The 27,653-nt window shown below is 36.0% G+C and overlaps 1 protein-coding gene and 1 pseudogene across 1 annotated transcript in view; one reads left to right on the forward strand and one right to left on the reverse strand.

Moving 5' to 3' along the window:
* Positions 1-20,370, forward strand: part of CCT6B (chaperonin containing TCP1 subunit 6B) — a 32,692-nt gene extending 12,322 nt beyond the window's left edge. Inside the window, 10 exon segments of the mRNA XM_063109807.1 lie at positions 1,179-1,237; positions 1,240-1,287; positions 1,442-1,599; positions 4,127-4,209; positions 5,171-5,267; positions 6,317-6,463; positions 16,640-16,774; positions 18,066-18,168; positions 19,672-19,741; positions 20,298-20,370. Coding sequence (XP_062965877.1) covers positions 1,179-1,237; positions 1,240-1,287; positions 1,442-1,599; positions 4,127-4,209; positions 5,171-5,267; positions 6,317-6,463; positions 16,640-16,774; positions 18,066-18,168; positions 19,672-19,741; positions 20,298-20,370 — 973 coding nt within the window.
* LOC134389898 (U2 spliceosomal RNA) lies at positions 3,853-4,026 on the reverse strand (annotated as a pseudogene).
* Positions 20,371-27,653: the final 7,283 nt, after the last annotated feature.

Below are 27,653 nucleotides of genomic sequence, written 5' to 3' on the forward strand. Positions count from 1 at the left end.
TAGTCCATTTTTGTTGCTTATAACAAATTATCTGGAACCGGGTAATTTATAAGAAAACAAAATGTATTGCTTACAGTTTCTGAAGCTGGGAAGTCCAAAGTCCATCTGGTGGTGGCAATAGTGACCCAGGGGTCTCACATTGCAAGATGGTGGAAGCAGAGAGAGCAGAGAGAGAGAGAGACAGATCTCGTCTTTTAAAGCCATCAGAGCCATGCCCTGACCACCATTTTTAATCCATTCATTACTGCAAGGTCCTACAATCCAATCGCCTCTTCAAGGCTCCACCTTTCAATTACCAAAATAGGATTTCCCACCCTCTTAACAGTCACTGTGGGGGCCAAGTTTCTCATACATAAAACTTGGGAACACAATTTAAGCTTCAATGAGTTTTGGGGGGACATAATTCAATCCACTACATGTGCTTATACTGTAAATATTTTTCCATGTAATTAATAGTTTTATGACTATTAAATAGTTGAGTCATTATTTGCTGAACAATACCCTATTGTTGGACATTTAGGTTAACAATTTTTAGTTGTTTGGGGCTGGCCCATGGCTCACTCGGGAGAGTGTGGTGCTGATAACACCAAGGCCACGGGTTCAGATCCCATATAGGAATGGCCCGTTAGCTCACTGGGTGAGCATGGTGCTGACAACACCAAGTCAAGGGTTAAGATCCCCTTACTGGCCATCTTTTTAAAAAAATAACAAAAAAACCCGAACAATATTTAGTTGTTCCGTATAATTATTTTGAACAAATGTTCCTAAGAAACTCATTGTTTACCTACTTTTTATTACTTAAAAAAAATTTTTTTTGGCAGCTGGCCAGTACTGGGATCTAAACCCTTGACCTTGGTGTTATAACATCACATTCTAACCAGCTAAACTAACTGGCCAGTCTCCTTCCTTTTATTACTTGATCAGCTGTGTCATATTTTGATACTCATAACTTAGAGGATAAATCTGCTTTGACTTTTCATTGTGACTTCACAGTCACACTGTGTTAAAATAGATTCTCTTTCTTAATTGTATTAATTATTGTGTATGTTAGGTTTAAAGTTGGAGCAAGGGAACGTGGCCCTGGCAGTTCTATTGCAACATTTCAAAGCACAATTCTAATTTTATATCAAAGTTTAGAATGTATATTCAAAGTAAGGAACATTACATATTTTTAATAGGTTGATCAGAGGATTAGTTTTGGATCATGGTGCCCATTATCCAGATATGAAGAAGTGAGTAAAGATGTGTTTATCCTTATTTGCCATGTATCACTGAATATGAGAAAACGTATGTGTTAGTTTCTCTTTATAACTTTTGAAGTTGTTATATCAAAAAATGCTTTTTAATTCCTTTCTGTCTTCCAGATGTGTAGTGTAGACTCTTTCTAATTCTTCTTTTTTCTTCCTGCCTTTAGTAGCTTGTTTTTATTAATTTTTTAGAGGGGTGAACTCTGTTTTTTTTTATAAGACTGCAGAAGAAAAAGAGAAATTGGTAAAAGCTGAAAGAAAATTTATTGAAGATAGAGCACAAAAAATGATAGACCTGAAAGACAAAGTTTGTGCTCAGTCCAGTAAAGGATTTGTTGTCATTAATCAAAAGGTGAGAAAGTTAGTTTAGATTTTAATTATTTGCAAATGGTCTTCAGAATTTCTCAAAGTGTGGTCTGTGGACCCCTAGGAGTCCCTAAGACCCTTTCAGGGAGTCTCAGAGGTGAAAACTTTGAGAAACTACTACTTGTTGTGTTTTAGTATATTATCAAAGAAGAATAACCAGTGACCTGAAAAGGCTATGAAAATATTTCTCCTTTCTAATGTTTGTATGAGTCAAGATTTTCTTCATATATTTGAACCGAAACAACATATCATACCAAATTGAATGCAGAAGAAGGTAGGAGAATCCACCTGTCTTCTATTAAGACAGACATTAAAGAGATTTGCAAAAAACACTGTTACTGCTCTTCTATATATATTTTTGTTTTGGAAAGTATAGTAAATTTTCATTAAAAATGTTATAACACATGGATTTATTATTATTTTAAACAGATTAATATTTTAAAATTTTCTGTTTTAATTAATTAGTTAATTAAAACATTTTTATTGAATCAAAATTGATTATACATATTTTTGGGGTTCAACATTGAGATATGTCGATCAAATCAATATTACTAGCATATATATTGTTACAGTTCGTAATTATTCTTTATGCCCCTTGTCTAATCTCTCCCCATCCCCCTCCCCTTCCCCCTTCCCCCTCTAATTACCCTAGATTTCTTCTCTCCTTCTGAAGGAACAATGGTTACTCTGTTCATTTGTTGTCTAGATGATATGTCCAATGCTGAGAGGTGTGATCAGGTCCCCCAATATTGTCATAGAGCAGATGCTTCTTCTGTCACCCTGAAACGGGCTTTGTGGACAGAGACCTCCTCTCTTTTCTTTATCTCTACTGGTGATTCTCCTTGTGTCAATTCACTCCAGTGGCTGGCGGACCATCTGCTTTGAGGATGTGGCATCTAGCCACTTTCATGGCAGCCATGATTATTGTGGTGGCTGTGGTGGGCTACCAACATGGAGGTGATATTTTTGGCATGCTCCTTGGTGCTGGTGTTGTGACTGGTTGTCGGTGGGATGTCTGGTCCCCTTCTCCAAGCCTCGGGTCCCTGGGCAGGCCCCAAGGTTCTGGCGCGGTGTGCCTGGTTGTGAGGGGGGGGTGTGTCTGGTCCCAGGCTCCATGCCCTGGCCGGGCCCCTGAGGTGCCAGTGATGTGAGTGGTTGTGGGCGGGGGTCTGGTCCTTGGCTCCATGCCTCATGTTCCCTGGCAGGCCCCAAGGCACTGGTGGTGTGCCCCGGCCGGAACTAATTTTTTGTCCTTTGCTTACTTCTAAAATGGGAGAACTTCCTGTGGGAACCAGTACTTGAGCTGTGTGGTTGAGCTAAATTGCTGCTTTGCTGCTGTTTCCCTAGGGAAGGCTTTTTGTGCTGCTCAGGGTTTAATGGTTGACCTTATAGGTACTTCTGGCTCTCCAGAGACCTGGTATACCTGGGTTGTGTAGAAACTCTGATATGGGACCAGTCTCCTCTGCATGGTCCTGCGCTGATTGGGGGCAGAGTGGCTGTCCTTTCTGTGTCCCAGCATTCTCCTGGTGGGCCCATCTCCCCCACTGCCCCTGCTCCAAACACTTCCCATGGGGCAGGCCCTGTGCCGGTCCCTTGCGATGACTCACTGACCTCTAAATGGCTCCCCTGTTTCAGCTGTTCTGGCTCCTCACTCCTGCATGGGTCCATGGGAACCCTATTAGTGGTCTTGCTGTCCTGGGGACCACGAAGGCCCTCTTCTCCTCTGTCACCTCCAAGTAACTCCATCCAAAGGGCATAGCTGCGGCTTCTGCCGGCTCCTGTTCCATGTGCTCAGCAGTTGCAGCCTTAAAGTGACTGCGGCCCAAGATGCTCCAAGCAGTTTTTTCTTTCTCTCATCATGGTTTCTCCTGCCTCCATGAACTCCGTAAGTCTCTCCTCCTCTTCGCCTGAGCTCCAGCGGCCCTAGCTTGGCTGATGTTACATTTTTATAGTTGTAAATTGGTTGATTTGTGGGAGAGAGTGACGCTGGGGACCGTCTATTCCACTATCATGACCAGAACCCTCAGTTTTAATTTATAATATGATAAGTATAGATATGGCTCACATAAACAAAAGCACTTTGAGTTCTTAACTTTTTTTTTTTTTTTAGTGTCTGCACTTATTAGTGTAACATCTTGTACACTATCTGAGAACTGAATAAATAACTAGGTTTTGGGAATAGGGAGACAGAGTGAGAGCTTGTTACATCAGCAGTTGGGGCAGTAAGAGATAGTTACCCTCAAGGGGCAACCAGATGACTGCAAGGAATGGACAGAGCAAGCTCTATACTCCATCTCCTTGTACCAAAAATGCATTTAATATTGAATCCTCAAATAGAGGACATTTCAGATATTAAAGTGATAAGAGCACATACTATATGTAATCTCTCTCAGCCAAAAGGCCAAGAAGCAATGTTGATAATTTTTAAGAATGTGCAGTTGTACTGAGACCAAAAAGTCTGAGAAATACTTGATTAACCTGTGCTTATAACTTTTACATTAACTTGATTATAGGGAATTGATCCATTTTCCTTAGATGCTCTTGCAAAACATGGAATAATAGCTCTTCACAGAGCAAAAAGAAGAAATATGGTAAGGTAAGCTTATAGATAATTATGTACCCAAAGTTTCTAAGCAGATTAAATTGAAATTATCTCATGGGTATTTCTTTTAGCTTATATGTAAATATCATTAAGCATAATAGTAGCATATAAATTCTGAATTTTGTTCTTAGTTTCAGTAAATAATTGAACGGTCAAAAATCAAGGCTGTTAACATACCTCAGAGCTTTGTTGAAGTACAAGGAAAATTTTCATCATCTTAAAACATATTTTAAAAATAATACAGTACTGCATGATCTCACTTATATGTGGAATGGAAAAAAGTTGAATTTATACAAGTAGATAGTAGCATGGTGGTTACCAGGGGCTGGGACAGTGAGACAGGGGAGTTGGTGTGGGGAAATGTTGGTTAAAGGTTACAAAATTTCGATTCAATAAGAGGAATAAGTTCAAGAGAGCTATTATACAACATGGTAACTATAGTTAATAACAATATAGTATATTCTTCAAAAATGTTGAGAGTAGATTTTAAGTGTTCTCACTACAAAAATAACTATGTAAGGGTGATGCATATGTTAATTAGCTTGATTTAGCCATTTCACTATGTGTATGTGTTTGAAAATATCATGTTGTACATGATAAATATATACAATTTTATTTGCCAATTAAAAAAATAAAACAAACCCCCCAAATAACAATATAAACAATGACATTATAGTCTTCTATGTTAGATATCTTTTCACCTTTAAGAAATTAGTCTTTATGTTTTTTTTTTCTTTTTTTTTTCTCTAAAAGATGACCGGTAAGGGGATCTTAACCCTTGACTTGGTGTTGTCAGCACCACGCTCAGCCAGTGAGCAACCGGCCATCCCTATATGGGATCCGAACCCGGGGCCTTGGTGTTCTCAGCACCACACTCTCCCGAGTGAGCCACGGGCCGGCCCTAGTCTTTATGTTTTCCATAACCAAAGCTACTGTGACAAATATGTAATTTCAAACTCTCTCTTGCTTGTGGTGGATTGGCTGTGAATTCTCCTGAAGATCTCACTGTAGATTGCTTGGGACATGCTGGTCTTATATATGAGTATACATTAGTGAGTATTTCTATGAACAGGGGTTATAAAGTAAAACTAAGCCTTTTAAAAATTTATTTATTATTATTAATATTATTTTTTACATTCTAAGATGTTGCAGAACAGTTGGGATGGAGGGGGAGAGAAGAAGGGAGAGGGGGATAGGATGGGATGACAGGAAGGGGTGAGGGGGCCGTAGTTGAGGCCTGTGGCACCTCCCGTTATTCCGGCAGAGGAGCCCAGGGGGCTTCCGTTGGGCAGCTTGGCCATGGCTAGGCTGGACATGGACATCAGGAGAACGTGGCTGAGGCCCTTGGTCCCCCACCGTCCCCACTTGGGAGCCTGGAGTACTTCTGGCAGAGGCCTGGTGGTTGTGGCTGGGCTGGATACAGATGTTGGGAGGGCATGGCTGAGGTTCTTGGCCCCCCACCACCTTGTCTCAGGAGCCTGGTGTGCTTCCAGCAGTGGCCTGGTGTTTGTCCCTGGGCTGGATGCAGATGTTGGGGGGGGCGTGGCTGAGGCTCTCAGGCCCCCACCACCCAGCTCAGGAGCCCGAGGTTCTTCCAGACGTGGTTCAGTGGTCGTCACTGGGCTGGATGCAGATGATGGGGGGTGTGTGGCTAAGGCCCTTGGCCCCCCACCCTAAGTCATTTTTTAAAAAAAACTAAACCCTTTAATTCATGTTTTGCATTTTGAGATCTAACTAATCCATAGGAAAGATTTTATAATTTTTTTACCAGGGGCTGGCCCATGGCTCACTCGGGAGAGTGTGGTGCTGATAACACCAAGGCCACGGGTTTGGATCCCTATATAGGGATGGCTGGTTAGCTCACTTGGGAGAACGTGGTGCTGACAACACCGAGTCAAGGGTTAAGATCCCCTTACTGGTCATCTTTAAAAAAAAAAAAAAGAATTCAAATATAACTTAACTACTTTTAAACGTATCTTTAGTTGTACTAGATAAGGAAAATTGATGTGAAGATTAGAATTGTAATGTAAACTAGGTCTTGATTTCATAGTGACATTAAATACAGTGTTTTAAAGTTCTATCATCTTGTGTCATTCTTTAGGGTGAAGAAAAATTCACTTTTATCGAGGGCTTTGTTAACCCTCACTCTGTCACCATGTTGGTTAGAGGACCAAATAAGCATACTCTCACAGAAATCAAGGATGCCATAAGAGATGGACTTTGTGCCATCAAAAATGCCATTGAAGATGGTAAGCTCTCTTTTAGTGATGAATATCAACTCACATTTTTTTTTAAGTAGTAATAAATCTGTCATGGTATATATGGTAAATGATAATGAATGATTACTGTTTTCTCATTTCACTTTGGACAATTGGTATTTCAGATTATAAAGGTTTTCCCCCTGGACTATTCTTAATAGTATGCTACCCTTTTAATTAACTTCTGTTTATGAAATAAAAAAGCACTTAATTTAATGCTGTCATGTCATTTTTTATTTTTTAGGAATTTAATTTTAAAACCATGAAAAAGCTTTTACAGCTTAGAAGTCATTCCCTCAGGTGCAGTGTAATATTAAGAAAGATTAGGAAAGAAAATTAACATTTATTATTTATTGATTATTTATAACCAACTTCCTTCTCAAAGGAGTTAGTGTAGATAATTCTATAAAAACATATATTTAAAATAGAATAATAGGCACATGAAAAGATGCTCAACATCATTAGTTACTAGGGAAATGAAAATCAAAATGACAAAGAGATACCATTTCACAACCTAGGATGACTATACACAAAAAAGCTGGACAATAATAAGTTTTGTTGAGGATGGGGAGAAATTGGAATCCTAATGCATTGCTGGTGAACTGTTGGAAAACAGGCAGCTCCTGAAAAAGTTCAACATGGAGTTACTATATGAACCAGCAAATCCACTGTTGGGTATAGACACAAGAAAGTTGAAAACATATAACATGTAAACACAAAACATATAAACACAAAAATTTATACACCAATGTTCATTGCAGCATTATTCATTATAGCCAAATAGTGGAAACAATCCACATATCCATTAGCTGATGAATGGATAAACAAAATGTGGTATATCCATATGATGGAGTATTAGTCAACCACAAAAAATAAAAAAGTATGAATCTATATTACAACGTGGATGAACTTTGAAAACATTATATGAAGTCAAAGAATCCAGACACAGAAGGCCACATATTATATGATTATGTTTCCATGAAAAGTCCAGGAAGTCTGGTGGACTTCATGAAGTCTGCACCCAGTCCTACTTCCTGGACTCCTAAGGAAACATTCCTCCTATGTTTTCTTTAAGAAGTTTTATTGTTTCAGGGTGTATATTTAATTCTTTAATCCATTTTGAGTTGATTTTAGTATATGGTGAGAGGTATGGGTCTAGTTTCATTCTCCTGCATATGATATCCAGTTATCCCAGAACCATTTGCTGAAGGGGCAGTCTCTTCCCTAGTGTATAGGCTTGGTGACTTTGTCAAAGATCAGATGGCTGTAGGTGTGTGGGTTAATTTCTGGATTCTGTATTCTATTCCATTGATCAGTGTGTCTTGTTTTTATGCCAGTACCATGCTGTTTTAGTTATTATAGCTTTGTAGTCTAGTTTAAAGTCAGGTAGTGTTATGCCTCCAGCTTTATTTTTTTTGCTCAGAATTGCTTTGACTCTGCATGGTCTTTTGTTATTCCATATAAATGTCTGGATAGTTTTTTCCATTTCTGAGAAAAATGTCATTGGAATTTGCATGGGAATTGCATTGAATTTGTATATCACTTTGGGTAGTATAGACATTTTCACAATGTTGATTCTTCCAATCCAAGAGCATGGTATATCTTTCCATCTTCTTGTGTCCTCTTTAATTTCTCTCAGCAGTGGTTTGTAGTTCTCATTATAGAGATTTTTCACATCCTTGGTTAACTCAATTCCTAAGTATTTTATTTTTTTGGTGGCTATTGTAAATGGGCAAGCTTTCTTGATTTCTCTTTCTGCATGTTCACTATTGGAGAATAGAAATGCTACTGATTTTTGTGTGTTGATTTTGTATCCTGCTACTTTGCTGAAATCATTTATCAACTCCAAGAGTTTTTTTGTAGAGGCTTTAGGCTCTTCAATATATAGGATCATGTCATCTGCAAACAGGGACGGTTTGACTTCATCTTTTCCAATCTGGATGCCCTTTATTTCCTTCTCTTCTCTGATTGCTCTGGCTAGTACTTCCAACACTATGTTGAATAGGAGTGGTGAGAGTGGGCATCGTTGTCTAGTTCCTGTTCTTAAAGGAAAAGCTTTTTAGCTTTTCCCCATTCAGGATGATATTGGGAGTGGGTTTATCATATATGACTTTAATTGTGTTGAGATACTTTCCATCTATACCTAACTTATAGAGAGTCTTTATCATGAATGAGTGTTGAATTTTATCAAATGCTTTTTCAGAATCCATAGAGATGATCATATGGTCCTTGTGTTTGATTTTATTGATATGGTGTATTACATTTATTGATTTGTGTCTGTTGAACCAACCTTGCATCCCTGGGATGAATCCCACTTGATCATTGTGTGTAATTTTGCATATGTGTTGCTGTATTCTGTTAGCTAGTATTTTATTCAGGATTTTTATGTATGTATTCATCAAGGATATTGGCCTGTAGTTTTCTTTTTTAGTTGTATCTTTACCTGGTTTTGGTATCAGGGTGATGTTTGCTACATAGAATGAGTTTGGGAGAATTGCCTCTGTTTTGATCTTTTGGAATAGTTTGTAGAGAATTGGTGTCAATTCCTCTTTGAATGTTTGGTAAAATTCTGCTGTAAATCCATCTGGTCCTGGGCTTTTCTTTGTTGGGAGCTTTCTGATAAAAGCTTCAGTCTCTTTTATTGTTATTGGTCTGTTTAGATTTTCTACATCCTCTCGGCTCAGTTTTGGTAGCTTGTGTGTGTCCAGAAATTTATCCATTTCCTCCAGATTTTCAAATTTGTTGGCGTATAGTTGTTTATAGTAGTCTTGAATGATTCCTTGCATTTTACATGTATCAGTTGTAGTATCACATTTTTCATTTCTAATTTTTGTTATTTGGATTTTCTCTTTTTTAGTTAGCCATGCTAATGGTTTGTCAATTTTATTTATCTTTTCAAAAAACCAACTTTTTGATTCATTGATCTTTTGTATTGTTTTTTGGGTTTCAATTTCATTAAATTCTGCTCTGATCTTAATGATTTCTTTCCATCTGCTAACTTTGGGTTTGGATTGTTCTTGTTTTTCTAGTTCTTTAAGGTGAAGTGTTAGGTTGTTCACTTGCCATCTGTCCATTCTTCTGAAGTAAGAATTTAATGTGATAAATTTCCCCCTTAGTACTGCTTTGTAGTATCCCACAGGTTTTGGTATGATGTATCATTGTTTTCATTAGTTTCAATAAATTTTTTGATTTCCTGTTTGATTTCTTCTTAGACCCATATGTCATTAAGTAGAATGCTGTTTAATTTCCATGTGTTTGTATAGTTTCCAGAATTTTGTTTGTTATTGATTTCTAATTTTAATCCATTGTGGTCTGAGAAAATACATGGGATAATTCCAATTTTTTTGAATTTGAGACTTGGTTTGTGACCTAATATGTGATCTATCCTGGAGAATGATCCATGTGCTGATGAGAAGAATGAATATTCTGAGGTTGTTGGATGGAATGTTCTGTAGATATCTGCCAAGTCCAATTGGTCTAGAGTGTTTAGGTCTTGTGTTTCTCTGCTGATTCTTTGCCTACATGATCTGTCCAATATTGATAGTGGGGTGTTCAGGTCCCCTGCAATTATGGTATTAGTGTCTATTTCCTTCTTTAGGTCTAATAGAGTTTGCTTAATAAATCTGGCTGCTCCCACATTGGGTGCATATATATTTATGATTGTTATGTCTTCTTGATGGATCAATCCTTTTATCATTATGTAGTGGCCCTCATTTTCTCTTTTTATGGTTTTTAGTTTAAAGTCTATTTTATCAGATATAAGAATAGCTACTCCAGCTCATTTTTCATTTCTGTTTGCATGGTAAATCTTTTTCTATCCTTTCACTCTTAGTCTATGTGAATCTGTATAGGTGAGGTGGGTCTCTTGAAGGCAGCGTATAGTTAGGTCCTCCTTTTTAATTCAGTCAGCCAGTCTGTGTCTTTTGAGTGGGGAATTTAATCCTTTTACATTAAGAGTTGTTATTGAAAAGTGTTGATTTACTCCTAGCATTTTATTGATTTTTGTTTGGATATCTTAAGTGTCTTTTGTTCCTTTCTTTCTGATTTACTGTTTGTTTTCTGTATGTGTTGGTTCCTTGGGTTGTAGATAAACTTTATTTTTTTTTCTCTTCATTGTTGCCATTTTTATTTTACTAGTGGGTCTTGATTTTTCTTGAGTTTTTATACCAGTGGTGGTTATTTTTCAGGTACCAAACCCAGTACTCCCTTGAGAATTTCTTGTATGGGTGGTTGTGTGGTAGTGAACTCCCGCAGTTTTTGTTTGTCTGAGAAATATACTATTTGCCCTTCATTTCAGAAGGATAGGCTTGCGGGGTAGAGTATTCTTGGCAGGCAATCTCTGTCTTTTAGTATTTTGAATATATCATCCCATTCCTTTCTGGCTTTTAGGGTTTGTGATGAAAAGTCTGATGTTAGTCTGATTGGGGCTCCCTTATAGGTCATTTGACACTTCTCTCTTGTAGCTTTTAAGATTCTGTTTGTCTTTGAGTTTTGCTATTTTGACTATAACATGTCTTGGAGAAGACCTTTTTGAGTTGAATACGTTTGGGGATCTTTCAGCTTCCTGAATCTGAAGATCTGTCTTTTCCTATACCTGGGAAGTTTTCTGCCACTATTTTGTTGAATATGTTTTCAACGCAATCTCCTTTTTCCTCGCCTTCTGGAATACCCATGACACGGATATTTGAACGCTTAATGTTATCTGGTATCTCTCTTAGATTTTCTTCAATGTCTTTAATTCTTTTTTCTTTCTTTTTTTGTCTGCCTGTGTTATTTCAAACAGCCCATCTTCAAGGTCAGAAGTTCTCTCTTCTGCTTCTGCAAGCCTGCTGGTTAAACTCTCTGTTGTGTTTTTTATTTCGATGAATGAATTCTTCAGCTCGGCAAGCTCTGCTACATTCTTTTTCAGAGCATTGATTTCCTTGTACATTTCTTCTTTCAGGTCCTGTATACTTTTCCTTGTTTCATCGTATTGTCTAGCTGAGTTTTCTTATATCTCATTTAGTTTCCTTAGAATTATCACTCGAAATTCCTTGTCAGGCATTTAAAGGGCTTCTTCTTCTATAGGATCTAGAGCTTGAGAGTTATTATCCTTTGGTGGTGTATTTCTTGATTTTTCATATTTCTGGTATCTTTCCCCTTTGATGTTTAGTCATTGTGGCAGAGGCTTTTATGGTCCACTGGTTTGACACTATTGTGTGGCTATGATGCTGCTGGGGCTGCCAATTTGGTATGGCTGCCTCAGTGTCTGCTCGGTTGCCCAGTAGTGTCTCGGGTGCGTGGTTGCCTTGGGTCTTGGGCCTCTCTGGGGAGGTGCCTCTCTGTTCAGCATGCACTCGGCCGGGCTAGGGATGGAGCTTGGGGTGGTGGCAAGGCCTACCTGCTGGGTTGTACGCTGGCATCGCAGGGCGTGTAGTCTCTGTGGATCTTGGGCCTCTGTGGCTGGGCGCTTCTCTGATTGGTGCACACTCAGCCAGACTGGGGATGGAGTTGGGTGGTGGTGGCGAGGCCTGCCTGCTGGGTTGTGCACTGGCTCCACGGATCTTTGGCTTCTCCGGCTGGGTGCCCTCTGTTTGGCGCACACTCAACGGGGCTGGGGATGGAGTCCCACTTAGGTATTTTTTAAAAAACAATTTTATTGAGGTATCATGACAATGAACTGCACAAATTTACATTGTACACCCATAACCAACATCTTAATCAAGATATTGAACCTATCCATCAGCCCAAAAAATTTCCTCCATGCCCTTTGGTAATTCTTCCCTCCTGCCTCTCCCCATGCCATCCTATCCCCAGGCAACCACTGATCTGCTTTCTGTCATTAGAGATGAGTTTGCATTTTCTAACATTTTGTATGAATGGAATAATACATATGTACTCTTTTTTTGGTCTGGATTCTTTTACATAGAGATTATTTTGAAATTCATTGATGTTATTATATCTATCAATAGTTGATTCTGTTTTTATTGCTAAATAGTATTCCATTGTGTGAATATAGTAGTCCTTTCTTATCCTCTGGGAGTACATTCCCGGTTCCCCAGTGGATACTTGAAACCATGGCTAGTACCCAACCCTATATGTACTATGTTTTTTTCCATACGTGCATACCTATGATAAAGTTAAATTTATAATTTAGGCACAATAAGAGATTAATAATACTAAAATAGAATAATTATAATAATATACTGTAATAAAAGTTTTTTTTTTTTTAAATAGATGACTGGTAAAGGGATCTTAACCCTTAACTAGGCGTTGTCAGCACCATGCTCACCCAGTGAGCTAACCAGCCATCCCTATATGGGATCCGAACCTGTAGCCTTGGTGTTATCAGCACCACACTCTCCCGAGTGAGCCATGGGCCGGCCCATAAAAGTTATGTGAATGTGTTCTCTCTCTCCCTCCCTCCCTCTCTCTCTCTCTCTCTCCCTCTCTCTCTCTCTGTCTCTCTTAGAATATTTTACTATACTGTACTCACCTTGGTTGATTGCAGGTAAATGAAACTGCAGAAAGTGAAACTGCACGTAAGGGGGCAGTACTGTATACTACATTTATTCATTCATCTGTTGATGGATATTTGGTTATTTACTGTTCTCAGCTCTTACAGATAAAGCTGCTATGAACATTTGTGTGTAAGTCTTTTTATTGACATGCGTATGTTTTCATTTCTCTTGGGTAAATGCCTTGGAATGCAATGGCTATGGTGGGTCTATGTTTAGCTTTTTAGAAACTGCCAAACTGTTTTGCAAACTACCATTATACACCCACCAGCAGTGTATGAGATTTCTGGTTGTTTGGCCTCCTTACCAATTATTGATATGGTCAGTCGTTTTAACTTTAGCCTTTTTAAAATTAAACAAATGAACAAACTGTGATTTTAATTTGCAGTTTTCTAATGATCATTGATGTTGAGCATCTTTTCATGTGATTATTTGCTGTCCATATATGAGGGGTCTTCAAAAAGTTCATGGAAATATCATATGAACTTTTTTTTTTAAAAGATGATTGGTAAGGGGATCTTAACCCTTGACTTGGTGTTATCAGCACCACTCTCTCCCAAGTGAGCCATGGGCCGGCCCTTCATATGAACTTTTAATTCCATTTTTCCACGAACCTTTTGAAGCACCATTGTATCTTTGGTGAAGTTTCTGTTCAGATCTTCTGGCCTTTAAAAATCTGGGTTGGTTGTTTTCTTACTGTTGAGTTTGAGAGTTCTTTGTATATTCTGGATACAAGCACTTTTTCACATATATGATCTGCAGATTTTTCTTCTTCTCTGTGGCTTATTCTGTTATTCTCTTAACAGTGTCTTTCAAAGAGTTCTTAATTTTGATGAAGATGAATTTATTAGTTTTTCTTTCTTGGATTATGCTTTTGGTGTGGTATCTAAGAAATCTTTAGCTAACCTAGGGTCACAAAAATTTTCTTCTATGTTTTCTTCTAGAAGCATTATAGTCTTAAGTTTTACGTTTAGGTCTATGATTCATTTTAAGTCAATTTTTGCATATGGTGCAAGGTATGGATCCAACTTCATTTTTTCATATATAGGTATCAAATTGTTTCAGCCTTGTTTCACCACTATTGAAAATCATTTGTTCATATTTGTGTGGTTCTATTTCTGTGCTCTTTATTCTGTTCCACTGATCTATTTGTCATAATGTTAATACCATACTGTCTTGATTTCTATAGCCTTGTAAGTCTTGATATTAGTGGTGTTAATCCTCACATTTTGTTCTTTTTCAGGTTATTTTGATTATTCTAAGTTCTTTGCATTTCCATATGATTTTAGAATCAGCTTGTCAATTTCTACCAAGAGGGCTGCTGGGCTTTGGATTGGAACTTCATTTAATCTTTAGATCAATTTGGGGATAATCATGATCTTAATATTGAATATTGTAACTCATGAACATGATGTATTTCTCCATTTATTTTGTGCCCTCTTGAATTTATCTCAGCAATATTCTGTAGTTTTTTGTATATGAGTCTCAGACACTTTTTAAAATCAGATTTATCCCCATGTATTTCATATATTTTGATGCTATTGTATATGGTATTTTAAAAGTTTTGATTTCTGATTGTTAGCTGCTAGCATATAGAAATATAGTTGATTTTTGTATATTGATCTTGAATTCTCCAACTTTGCTAAATTCACTTATTAGTTCTAGTAGCTTTATTACAGATTTTGTTGAATTGTCTTTATAAATGATCATGTTATCTCCTTATAAAGACAGATCTACTTTTTCTTTCTAATCTGGATCTTTTATTTCTTTTTCCCTTTATTTCATGTGTTAGAACCTCTAATACAGTGTTGAATAGAAATGATGAGAGTAGTGGATGGCCTTTCTTTGTTATTGATCTCAGGGGAAAAGTATTCAGTCTTTCTCCATTATGTATGACATTAACTATAGTTTATATCAGGTTGAAGAAGTTCTCTTCTATGCCCAGTTTGGTGAGACATTTTTTTAAAAAAATAAAGAATAGGTGTTGGATTTTTCTACTACTTTTTCTGCATCTACTGAGATGATCATGAGCTAAATCTGGCTTGCTGCCTGTTTTTGGTGGTTTTATTGGAACACAGCCATAAGCCATTTGTTTATGTATTGTCTGTGGCTATTTTTGTGCTACAGTGGCAGAGCTGAATAGTTGCAAAATAAATGGTGTGACCCACAGAGCTTAAAATATTTATTTATTTATTTATTTAAAAGATGACTGCTAAGGGGATCTTAACCCTTGACTTGGTGTTGTCAGCACTACGCTCACCCAATGAGCTAACCGGACATCCCTATATGGGATTCGAACCTGTGGCATTGGTGTTATTAGTACCACACTCTCCCCAGTGAGCCACGGGCCGGCCCTTAAAATATTTATTAACTGGCTTTTTGCAGAAAGTTTGGTAACCTCTGATCTAAGTTTTCAACTTTATTGGCATAAAGTTGTTTATAATATTCCTTTATTATCCTTTTTAATATCTATAGAATCTGTAGTGATGTCAGTTTTCTCATTTCTGACATTTGTCATTTTTATTTCATTAATTCTGCTCTGATCTTTATTATTTCCTTTTTTCTGTTTACATTAGGTTTCATTTGCTGTTCCTTTTCTTGTTTCTTAAGGCGGAAGCTGAGGTCATTGTTTTGAGAAGTTTCTCCTTTTCTAATATAGCTGTTTAGTGATTTGAATTTCTCTATAAGTATTACTTTAGTGGCATCTCACAAATTTTGATATGTGTTTTCACAGAGGAATGGTATCAGGGAAGTTTTCAAAGGTACTAGTAATCTTTTTTTTAAAGCTGGGTGGTAGGTACATTTGTACATTTGTTTATTTATACATTTATTGTTTGTACTTTACATATATAAATATACTTTTCAGTGTATTCTGTATTTAACAAGGAACTTTTTAAAAAGTGTGCATGGGAGATAAGGATGTAATCACCTTGTAAGTAAACAACTCTTTGAGCAATTATATTGTGAAGTAAAGCAGAGAAAGGGGGTAGTAATTTTAAAATCATGGGAGGTAACAGGAGAGATTATTTTTGTATATTTTGTTTTAAACATGGGTGATTCTAAAGCAAGTTTGCTGATTCAAGGAAGAGTCATAAGCTTTATAAAACCATATAAGTAGATGTGAGAGTCATATCGTGATGTGAAAATTGATGTGCTTAACTGGAGCTCTTGACTTAGAATAATTAGACCACCTACATTTCTTTTCAGATAGCAGTTTGAGTTTTGCTCTAGTACAGAGAACAAGTACTTCATTGAGTCCCAAGAATTCCATACCAAAATTGTGGCCAAATTATCTTGGCCTAAAACATTTTCAAACAGATATTATAATTAGTTACCTGACACTTTAAATTATAAATAACTACTTCTTATATGTTGTCATAAAAGAGTAAGATAAAGGTGAAAGAAATGTCTACTGTTATTTGCCAGAGGATAAACAATGAATGAAAGGTTTCTAGCCAGTTATCTGTAACTTAATTATTTAATGGCATATAACCTCAGGATGCTTCATAAGACAACTGAGTAATTACTGAGCTGGGCATTTTTAAAAAAAATTCAGTATCTATTTAAATACATTTTAGAGGTAGGCAAGATAATAGAATACACTTGAATAGCTAATTGCTTTTTTCTCTGCATGGCATGTGCTTGCCAATCATTTTTTGTCCTCGCATGGGTTGTGTGGTTCCAGGGGCTGGTACAGTTGAAATGGCAATAGCTGAAGCTCTTGTTAGGTACAAGCACAGTCTAAAAGGAAGAGCTCATCTTGGAGCCCAGGCTTTTGCTGATGCCTTACTCATTATTCCCAAGGTACAGCTATCCTAATGGCCAAATAACAACTGGCTAGACATAAAGGTGTTTAACTGCAAATTGCCAAGAATAGAAAGACAAGCATTTATTGGCATTTCCTCATGTAGTTTTCTCTTAGATATTGTACCACTAAAGCAGGGCAACTTTTGGGATAACAGCTCAAAATCCTTGTAGAACCTTCATGAAATGGTCAAATTACTCCCTTGCTTCCTTTTCTGAGCTCCTAAAATTGAAGTAGCTCCAAAAGTTTCTTTCAGAAGTGGTTCATAATAAAAAAGTTTAGAACTTAAAATTTAATTCTATTTTACAGTAGATCTTTACTTTGTTGGTGGTATCGAAGCTGCCATCACTTTATTTTGTGGAAAGTGAGGATTTGAGGCTGTTTAGTATTCCCCAATACTAGCTTGCATTTGTCATTATCAAATATAATTCTAGAAAAAGAGAGAAACCAGATTTTTTCCATTTTTTTTTTTGGCGATGTAGGGACAGAGAAATACCTGTTCTTTCTCTATGCCTTAATTTGGTTATGACAAGTTAGAAACACAGAAAACTACTTCAAATATGCTATTACCATGAGTGAAATCATCACTAACAATGCCAGCCAAGTCTCTCTGAAAATTGCTGTTAAAATTATCCATAATTTGTAGAATCTTTGCGAATCAGATATCTATTTTTTTCTTCCCCCAAAGCAGTGAAGTCAGTAAGTAATGATCCTGTTGTTGACACAAATTGGTAACCCTGGTGTACATTGATGGTACCTTTTTCCTCATCAGCTGGTGATTTGGCACCACTTGGAAGTGAGCCTGGTTTGGAGTGCACATATCTTCATCCCTGTTGCCACAGATCATGAGTTTCCTCATAAAGATGAGGGGCACAAAGGTGCTGCAAGTATGCTGGCTTTCTTCATCAAGTGTCTAGGAAAAACTGGAGGATGTGTAGCTAGAGGGACTAGAGGAAACAAGAATACTATTCTATTTCCTTCCACATTAAGAAAAAAATCTTTTGTATGGAGGGAAATTAATGTAGTGGGGTGGTAGTGGGGGAACTCTAATGTCCTCATAATTTAGTTTGATGTGCATAGGGGAAATGTATAAGTAAATATAAAAACTACTAGATAGATAAAATAATACTTTAATTTAGATTAAGAATGAAATTTTTCAAAAAGAGATGATGGCTGTATTATGGATGTGTTTTCACAAGACTAAAGGGTAGTGCTTTATTTCTATATTTGATATTCAAGTGTATGTTTGAAAGCATTCCAAAGACATATTATTTTTTTAAATTCATAAAGATTCTTGCTCAGAATTCTGGTTATGACCTGCAAGAAACACTAGTAAAAGTTCAAGCTGAGCATTCAGAATCAAAACAACTTGTTGGCATAGATTTGAATACAGGTAAGAAAAGGTAGAAAAATTAGCTGCTTAATAAAGAAAGAGGCTATTCTTCAGTGATCCAGATCTTATCGTAAGAGGGTAGAGGTTTGAGTGGCTTTAATATTTAAATTTTGGGTGACTTTAGTTTACTTTTACACTTCTTAAGAGATAATATTTATTATTTGCTTCTCAGAATTCACACAGAACAAAACAAACACAAATACCTGCCCTTGTGAGCTTATGTTGTAGTGGGGAAAGCAGGGAGTAAATAATAATCTTAGTAAACAAGTTATTTAGCATTTTAGAAAGTAATACATTCTTTGAAAAAAATTAAAAGAGCAGTATATGGATGATCATGAGTGCTAGTACAGGAGGGTGGGGAGGGGGTTGCAATTTAAAGAGATTGATCAGGGTAGGCCTCATTGAGAAGATTTCTGTTGAAAACAGTGAAGGAAGTGAGGAAGTTAGCCATGTAGGGAACTGGGGATAAGTGTTCCAGGGAGAGGAAATGGCCAGTGTCTGATGTTTTTGAGGATGAGAAAGGAGGTGAGAGAGTTGATAGAAGGTGAGATCATGCAGGAGCACGTGGGCCAGTGTAAGGACTTTAGTTTTTAGTGTAGTAGAATAGGGAGCAATTTTTTTTTTTTAAAAGATGACCGGTAAGGGGATCTCAACCCTTGGCTTGGTGTTGTCAGCACCATGCTCAGCCAGTGAGTTAACCGGCCATCCCTATATAGGATCCGAACCCGTGGCCTTGGTGTTATCAGCACCGCACTCTACCGAGTGAGCCACGGGCCGGCCTGAATAGGGAGCAATTTTGAACAGAGGTGTGACCTTGTCTAATTATGTTTGAAAGGATCACTCTTGCTACTTTCCACTCTGTGGAGAGGAGTTAATTGAACAGCTAGAAGGTTGGAATTTCCATTAACTGCAGTGGAGAAGAATGTATGTAGAGCAGGTTGTGGGCGAGGGAACATTAGCATTCAGTTTTGGCAGAGACAAGTTTGAAGTGTCTGTAGTCTTTCAAGTAAAATAGGCAGTTGGAGATATGGAGCCAAAGCTCAAGAAAGAGGTCTGGATTGGAGATAAAAACTTGAGAGTCATCAGGGTGTATATGGTTTAAATCTAGAAGACTGGATAAGATCACCTACGGAGTAAGTGTAGAGAGAAAAGAGTAGGATCTAGGACTGAACCTTTGGGTACTCTAACATTAAGAGCTCAGGGAGGGAAAGGAGGAACCAGGAAAGTAAACAGAGAAAGAGCCACTAGTGCAAAAGAAAGAAAACCAGGGGAGTATGGTGTCCTGGAAGACAACTGAAGAAAGAATAGCCAGGAGAGTGTGATCAACTGTGTTAAGTGCTGCTTATAGATGAAGCCTGAGAAACAACCGTTGGACTTAACAACATAAAGGTCATTGATGACCTTGGCAAAAGTACTTTTGGTAGTATACTAAATATTATTAGACTATACCAATCAATATTAATAGAATATATCAAGATTGTAGTATTAAAATGGTTTTTGCAGGTGAGCCAATGGTAGCTGCAGATGCAGGAATTTGGGATAATTATTGTGTGAAAAAACAACTTCGCTCTTAGTAAGTTTGAACTAACATAAAGAGAAAGGTTTTAGGGGTATAATTGATCACATTCAATTTTTCTATTATTTTTGTAACACTACAGTGGAAAATTTCTCAAGTATATGAGAAGGTATGTATCCAGTTAAGACTACCATCTGTCAATTTACAGTCCCTTCTATATTTTAGTTCTAGCACTTTAAGTTATAGGAAAGGTTAATCTTATTGTTTTTTTGAGGGAAAAGGAAAAGAAGAAATTTTACTGAAATAGTACCAGATACATAGTAGGGAAAATCAAATGATGTGCTAAAAATGAGCTTGATTTTGCTGGAATATGAATCAGGCTTCCACCTTATCAGCAAAGGTGTTCAAACAATACAGAATGTTTGTATTTAGAGTAGTTTTGTCTCATAAAATCTCACACTAACATCATTGAAGAGCAATAAATTGAGTATTGGAAACCAATGCAACACAAAGTTATATTCACGCTAGCTGAAGATTGCTGGGGACAGGGGAGTTGGGGTGAAAGATAAGGGTGGACTACTAGGCTTTACTACCTTCTCATCTTTTTCTTTAGCACTGTGATTGCCACCAACATTCTCCTGGTTGATGAAATTATGTGAGCTGTGATGTCTTCTTTGAAAGGGTGATTGAATTCAAAATCAGCTCTTCTGGATGATGGGATTTAGTATACTTTATATCCAACTACTGTTGTATAGCCTGAGCCATTCTTAATTTTTACACAATAAATGCAGTTTATATCTTTTGGTCTTAACAGTTTTAAGAATATTTCACCAAAGTATAAAGAAATCAAATATTTTCACAGTAAAGTAATAATAATGAAAATATTTTCCCTAAGAGCTCTAATTCCCCACCCTTTATTGTATGGTATTACAGTTTTTATAAAATAGAATCTGTTAGAGTTCTTAGACTTTTGATGCAACTTCTAACTAACAAAATAAGGAGCACAGGTTTTGTAGCACTCAAGTCAATTTCTACCTTAACAGAGGGTATAAATTTCGTAGGACAAAATGTTTTGTTTCCTCTCAAAATTCCTTCAGTAATTCCTTGCTGCCACTCTTTCGTCTTGTGAGTATAGTATAGTGTGAGTATAGTTTTGTGTTGCATTGATTTACAATACTCAATTTATTTTATATACAGTTTATTATGTTTTACCTGGCTCTTTTGCAACTTACGCTACTGTGCTAGCTCTTGTAGCTCTCTGACTAGATGGTGAAATAGAACAGGTCTCATCTGGGAAAGTGGGGATCGTTGGCACCAGTGCAAGGAATACAGTTGTTTTGGGGTTCAAATGCAATTGTTTTGTATAGGTATTATAGCAATATCTTTCCTGTTTGAAAGGCTAGAATTAATTTATTTTACTTTTTATTATTATTAGGCTTCTTGTGGTTAATTTCTTTCCATGGGTGCAAGTTAATAAGAGATTAAAATACGGCAGGTGCATTAATGGAACTTCAGCCTGTTTGTGCATAGAATTTAAGAAGGTTCCTTTAACCATTTAATGCCTTAATTTAAAGCCTACAATTTTATAGCCTGTTTTTTCCACTTAATATGTTGTCAACATCTTTCCAAGTCAATAATAACACTTCTAAACTATTATTTATTTATGCTTACATGACATTTCATTGTATGGCTGTACTGAAATTTATTTTAATAATTCTGTTTTTAATTTTTTTCCATTATAAACAAAGAGCTCCTTTTTAAGTTTCTGTCTTTATTCTGTATGTAGGCCCTTTAAAACGGGCATACTGTGCACATTGCCAGATCTTTTCTTTGTATAATGTTTAAATTATGAAATATTTTAAATATACCAGAAAGACAGAAAATGATATAATAAACACCTTTGTACCCATTACCTAGCTTTAACAAATAGTAACATTTTGCCATGTTAGCTTCAGCTTTTCTTTAAAGAAATGCAAAAGTACAGATGTTGTTAAAGTGCCACCTTCCTTCACCCAATCCCCATCATATGCTTTTCCTACCCATTCTCCCTAGGGGTAGTCTTTGATTCCTGTGCACTTTTTTTTTTTTTACTTTTAATACGTGCATATACCTGTGACAGTAAATTCTTTTGGGTTTTTAAAATGTATAAATAGTATCATTCTGTAGATACACTTTTGCTGCTTTTATTTCCCACTTAATGTTTTTGAGATTTATCCATTTATTCATTTTAGCAGTTATAGAATATTCTAGTGTATTTCTATACTACAATGTATTTATCCATTGGTGGCCCTTTTTGGTGTATGTGATTTTACATCATTGTAAACACCACTGTGATAAATTTCTTTATATGTGTTTCCTCGGGCACATCTGTGAGAGTGTTTCTAGGAATTATAACCTAAAAATGGAATTGCTGGGGTTTAGGGCTCCTCATCTTTATATTTACTACATAATTATACCAGTTTATATTCTCCCCTGCAATTTATATAGTTCCCATGTCCTTACAACCTTGCCAAGTCAGTATTTTTAAACTTAATTTTTGCCAATCTGAAGGATATAGATTTATGTCTCATTTTAATAGCAGTTGCCTTGATGACTGGTGAAATTGAACATAGTTTCATAAATCTATTGGCCATTTCCAGTTCGGTAAAATTGCCTGTTCATATTGTTGCCCACATTTTTCATTGGATTTTTTGTCTTTCCAATTGGTGTGAAATGTAAAGGTATAGATATATAGATGTATTATCTCATATATATGAGATATTCTCACATATATTCTTCTCTAGTTCTAGAAATTGTTCCCTATTTCAATAATGAAGATATTTTCTTATTTTATGGGTTTAAAGTTTTTTTTTAAATTTATTTTTGAATTAAAAAAATTTTTGTAGCAGTTTTTATTTTACAGAGAAATTGAGCAGAAAGCACAGATAGTTCCTTTACCCTCCCTTCACCCTCATGTACAGTTTCTTCTGTTATTAACATGTTATATTAGTGTGGTACATTTGTCACAATTATGAATCAGTATTGATATTGTTAATTTTATATTAGGGATTGATCAGAATTTATTTGGATTTGTTTCTGGTTTAAATATTTTGTTTCATTGTTTTGGTGTGTTGTCATTACATCAATACCAAACTGTTTTAATTCTTAAAATTATAAGAAGTCTTGATACCTGGTAGGGGGAGGCCTCCTACTCCTATCTCTTCTTTATTTTCTTCAAAATTGTTTTCTGCATCTGATCTTTTCCCTCTTCCATATGAATTTTACAGTCTGCTTATTGAGTTATCTGTTTTGATCGAAATTGCAATGGTTTAATAGGTTATTTCAGGTAGAACTGTCATCTCATATTTTATGTCACTTCGTTTATATCTTCCTAAGTGCTTCAGTTTATTAGTAAATGTTCTGTTTTTAATAAAGTTTTAAATGATTCAAATAAAAATGCATTTATCTTTGGTCGGATTTATTCCTATGTATCCTGTTTTAGAAGTTTTATAAATAGGATCATTTATAAATGTTGTATTTTTAATGTTTTGTTCCTGCACTGTAGACCCTCTATGGAGTTCTTGATAATTGGTTTTTGTATCCCACAACTTTGCTGAACTCTCTTATCATTGCAATAGTTTGTCTGTAGATTATTTTGAATATCTGAGTTGATAATCAAGTTGTCTAGGAATAACAACAATTTAATTCTTTTTCTCTTTTCTAATCCTTTGCTACTACCTCTTCTGTTTTCCTATTTTGTTGAGCTGGAGATAAGCAATGATGGGAGTCACCTTTATCCTGTTCCTGCATTTATTTTTATTTATTTATTAAGAATATTCATGAGATACAAAACTAATTGTTATCCCTTGTGCCCATGATGTGAGGGCCAGATTCATACTGAGGGCATACTGATTACCAGAAATTTCTTTTCTACCCCTTGTCCCCACCCAATTAACCCCCAACCTCCCTCCCCACCCCCCTCTCCTGTTCCTGCATTTAAAGGGGATATTTCTAGTATTTTACTGGTTCTTTCTTTTTCCTCTCTCTTTGTCTCTTTCTGCAAAATGTTGGCAGGTAACTACATGGGGTTAATTCTGTTTCTATTTCAGTTTTGCTAAGAGTTTTTTTTTTTTTTTTTTTTTAGGATTGCTGAATTTTTTCAAACGCTTTTCTGCATACGTTGAGTCTTCTCCTTTAATCTGTGAATGTGGTGACCTACTTTAATAGATTTTTTAAATGTTACAGTATTCTTGCATTCTGGAGATAAACCCTGTTTGATTATGATATACCATATTCATTAATTCTGAAATGCACATTTTTCACATTTTAACATTTCCGTAATTAGAATATGTTTTACAGTCAGTGACATCATCTAATTGCTGTTGCTTGAATTTGGTCACCTGTAATCCCTTAGTGTTTTAGAGAACACCATTTAAAGGGCATTTGAGGAAGGAATATGTATCTTGGTTCTTGTCTGAAAACTTTCCATTGTCATCTTCTGGTAAGTTAAAGAAAACTTCAGCATCCAAACTTTCAAAATGTGTGTTCAGTGGCTTAGAAGAAAATACCAGAGATCGTAGTAGAGACTTTTTTAATGAAATGTATTACTGCCTTTTGATGGCAAGAATGAACATCAAAGACTCTCAGCTGAAAAGTGATTTAGAAGATTTGAATTCTGAATATGAAATTTTAAGAGTATCTTACCTTACTTATTTTGCCTATGTTTTCCCTGATTTGAATGCATAAGAATGATATACGATAAAAATCTGTGTAAATAAGTCTAAAAACCCCCTTCAGTAAGTATAAAATAAAATACATGAGAAATAAGAAAGCATATGTCATGGTTGAAGTGACAGCATTTTTCTTTCTTAGAATATAAAGTAATGGTGCATTTTATAATCAGTGACATTTTAGATTCAACAAGATATGATATTAACATTTTATACATCGGTGGACTCAATGCTAACTAATATTTATTTAGGTTTTTACATGTGGTCATAGAAGTATTGGCCTGTGATTTTACTTGTTCTATTCTCTTTTTCTAATTTTGGTATCAATGATATATTAGCCTCATAAAATGAGTTGGGGAGTTATTCCTCTTTTTCTTTGGAATGATTTGAGTCAGTAAGATGGAAAATTATCTATTTCTTGATAGGTTGTTCTGGGCCTAGGAGTTTTTTTTAAATTAACGGGATAGATTTTTGACTACTGATTCAATTTTCTTCATTACTTAGGTCTCAGATTTTTCTATTTCCTTTTGAGTCTGTTTTTTTTTTTTTTTATACTTTTACAGAAATCTTTTATTAAATGATGCTTTTTCCCTTAAAGTCTTACCTTGTTTTATATTACTCTAGTGATGCTAGCTCTATTTTGGTGAGGGAGGTGGGGAAGGGACACTATTTTTCTGGTATATTTTTTCCTATACTTTTATTTTCTTTGTTTTCAGGTTTTAAGTATGTCTCTAAAAACGGCCTATAGCTAGATTTTATTATTTTAAAAAATTTAGTCAAACAATGCATTACCTGCTGAGTTTAGTTAATTTTTTGTTATTAATGATATATTGGAGTTATTTCTACCATGAAATTTTGATACTTTCTGGTTATCCTTTTTTTAAATTCTTTTTCTCCTTTTACTGCTTTCTATGGAATCAACCCAATTTTGTTTATCTCTCTCTTTTCCCTCTGCTGGTTTGGAAATAATATATACTATTTTTATTATTGTAATTTACAAATTTTAAGTTGCATACTTATCATAGTTAGTCAATAAATCTCTGTTCATCCCTAACAATACAAAGTCCTTAAACATTTTTTTTTCTTTTGGCAGCTGGCCAGTAAGGGGATCCGAAACTTTGACCTTGGTGTTACAAACACCAGGCTCTAGCCAAGTGAGGTAATCGTCCAGTCCCCTTCCTTAAACATTTTAAATACAGTTCCTCCCTTGTTTTAATGTGTTCTTATTCAATATTTCAGTTCCATGTTGTTTTTAAATCCCCTAAATTCGTCAAAATAATAATTATTATTTTATAAGTCAGTTCCTATTTAGAGTTTCCGTATGCTTCCTATTTGTTTGTTCACTACTCTTTCTTGCAATTGTTTTCTTCCTTCTGGGGTCACTTTCTTTCTTTCTGATATTTATCCTTAGACTTTTAGTGCAAGTCTGACAGGAAAATTCTCTTAGTTTTGCTTCCCTCAGAAGATTTTTACTGTCCCTTACTATTGGGTGATAATTACCTGGGTGGAGGATTCTGAGTTATCCATTGTTTTCTCTCAGCACTTTCTAAATATTATCCTAATTTTATGCTACTGTACTTTGTTAGTTTTACAATCATTTCCAAATTCCCCTCCATAAGGGTCATAACAATTTACACTCCCATTGGCAATTTATAGAGCATGGGACCCATTTTTACCTTTTTTAAAAAAAAAAGAAAAATACCTCAGTATAATTTCATCATCCACACCCAAGCATGGTGTAGACCTAGGGCTTAGATTTCTTATGGAAGTCCTGAGCAGAGTAAGTTTTCCTGCCGTTTCACTTGGCAAGTGGGTGGTGTGTGGTCAGCTTCTGTATCACGGAATATGTACCTTTTCAAGCCTCCTGTTTCATTTAGGGGCCCTAGTTTCAACTCCTTCCTTCAAGTGTGGCCCTTTTTCTGTGTGGGCATTAAAAGCTTGACACCTAGACTAGATCTTATACCTAGTTTCTTATTTTCCCTGGCTTCTACAGTTTACATTTAGAGCTTTTCATTCTATTTCGGTTTTCTCTTGAAGAAAATTTCCCTTTCTGTCTTTTGAATTCAGCCATATAGTTTTTTTTCCTATTTATTTATTTTAATTGTGTAATATATATATATATAAATAACATGAATTTTACCATTTTAATCATTTTTAAATGTACAGTTCATTGGCATTAAGTAGATTCACATTGTTCTGCAACCATTGTTACTATCTTTTATCTCCAGAACGTTTTTCCTTTGCAAAACTGAAATTCCATTAAACAATATCTCCCCATTCCCCTACCACAGCTGCTGGTAACCACCATCCTACTTTCTGAATTTGACTAAGTACCTCATATGAGTGGGATCATATAGTATTTGTCTTTTGGTGAGTGGCTTATTTAGCATAAGGTTGTCTAGGTTCATCCATTTGTAGCATGTATCAGAATTTCCTTTCTTTTTTTTTTTATTTTTTTTTATTATTTTTAATTTTTTTTATTTTTATTTTTTTTAAATTTTATTTTGTCGATATACATTGTAGCTGATTAATGCTCCCCATGACCAAAACCTCCCTCCCTTCTCCCTCCCCCCCTCCCCCCCAACAATGTCCTTTCTGTTTGTTTGTTGTATCAACTTCAAATAATTGTGGTTGTTATATCTTCTTCCCCATCCCCCCCCCGGTTTGTGTGTGTGTGTGTGTATGTGTGTGTGTGAATTTATATATTAATTTTTAGCTCCCTCCAATAAGTGAGAACATGTGGTATTTCTCTTTCTGTGCCTGACTTGTTTCACTTAATATAATTCTCTCAAGGTCCATCCATGTTGTTGCAAATGGCAGTATTTCATTCGTTTTTATAGCTGAGTAGTATTCCATTGTGTAGATGTACCACATTTTCCGTATCCACTCATCTGATGATGGGCATTTGGGCTGGTTCCAACTCTTCGCTATTGTAAAGAGTGCTGCGATGAACATTGGGGAACAGGTATACCTTCGACTTGATGATTTCCATTCCTCTGGGTATATTCCCAACAGTGGGATGGCTGGGTCGTATGGTAGATCTATTTGCAATTGTTTAAGGAACCTCCATACCATTTTCCACAGAGGCTGCACCATTTTGCAGTCCCACCAACAATGTATGAGAGTTCCTTTTTCTCCGCAGCCTCGCCAGCATTTATCGTTCATAGTCTTTTGGATTTTAGCCATCCTAACTGGGGTTAGATGGTATCTCAATGTGGTTTTGATTTGCATTTCCCGGATGCTGAGTGATGTTGAGCATT

Source organism: Cynocephalus volans, chromosome 10 (assembly GCF_027409185.1).
Source record: "Cynocephalus volans isolate mCynVol1 chromosome 10, mCynVol1.pri, whole genome shotgun sequence".
NCBI classification, from domain to species: Eukaryota; Metazoa; Chordata; class Mammalia; order Dermoptera; family Cynocephalidae; genus Cynocephalus; species Cynocephalus volans.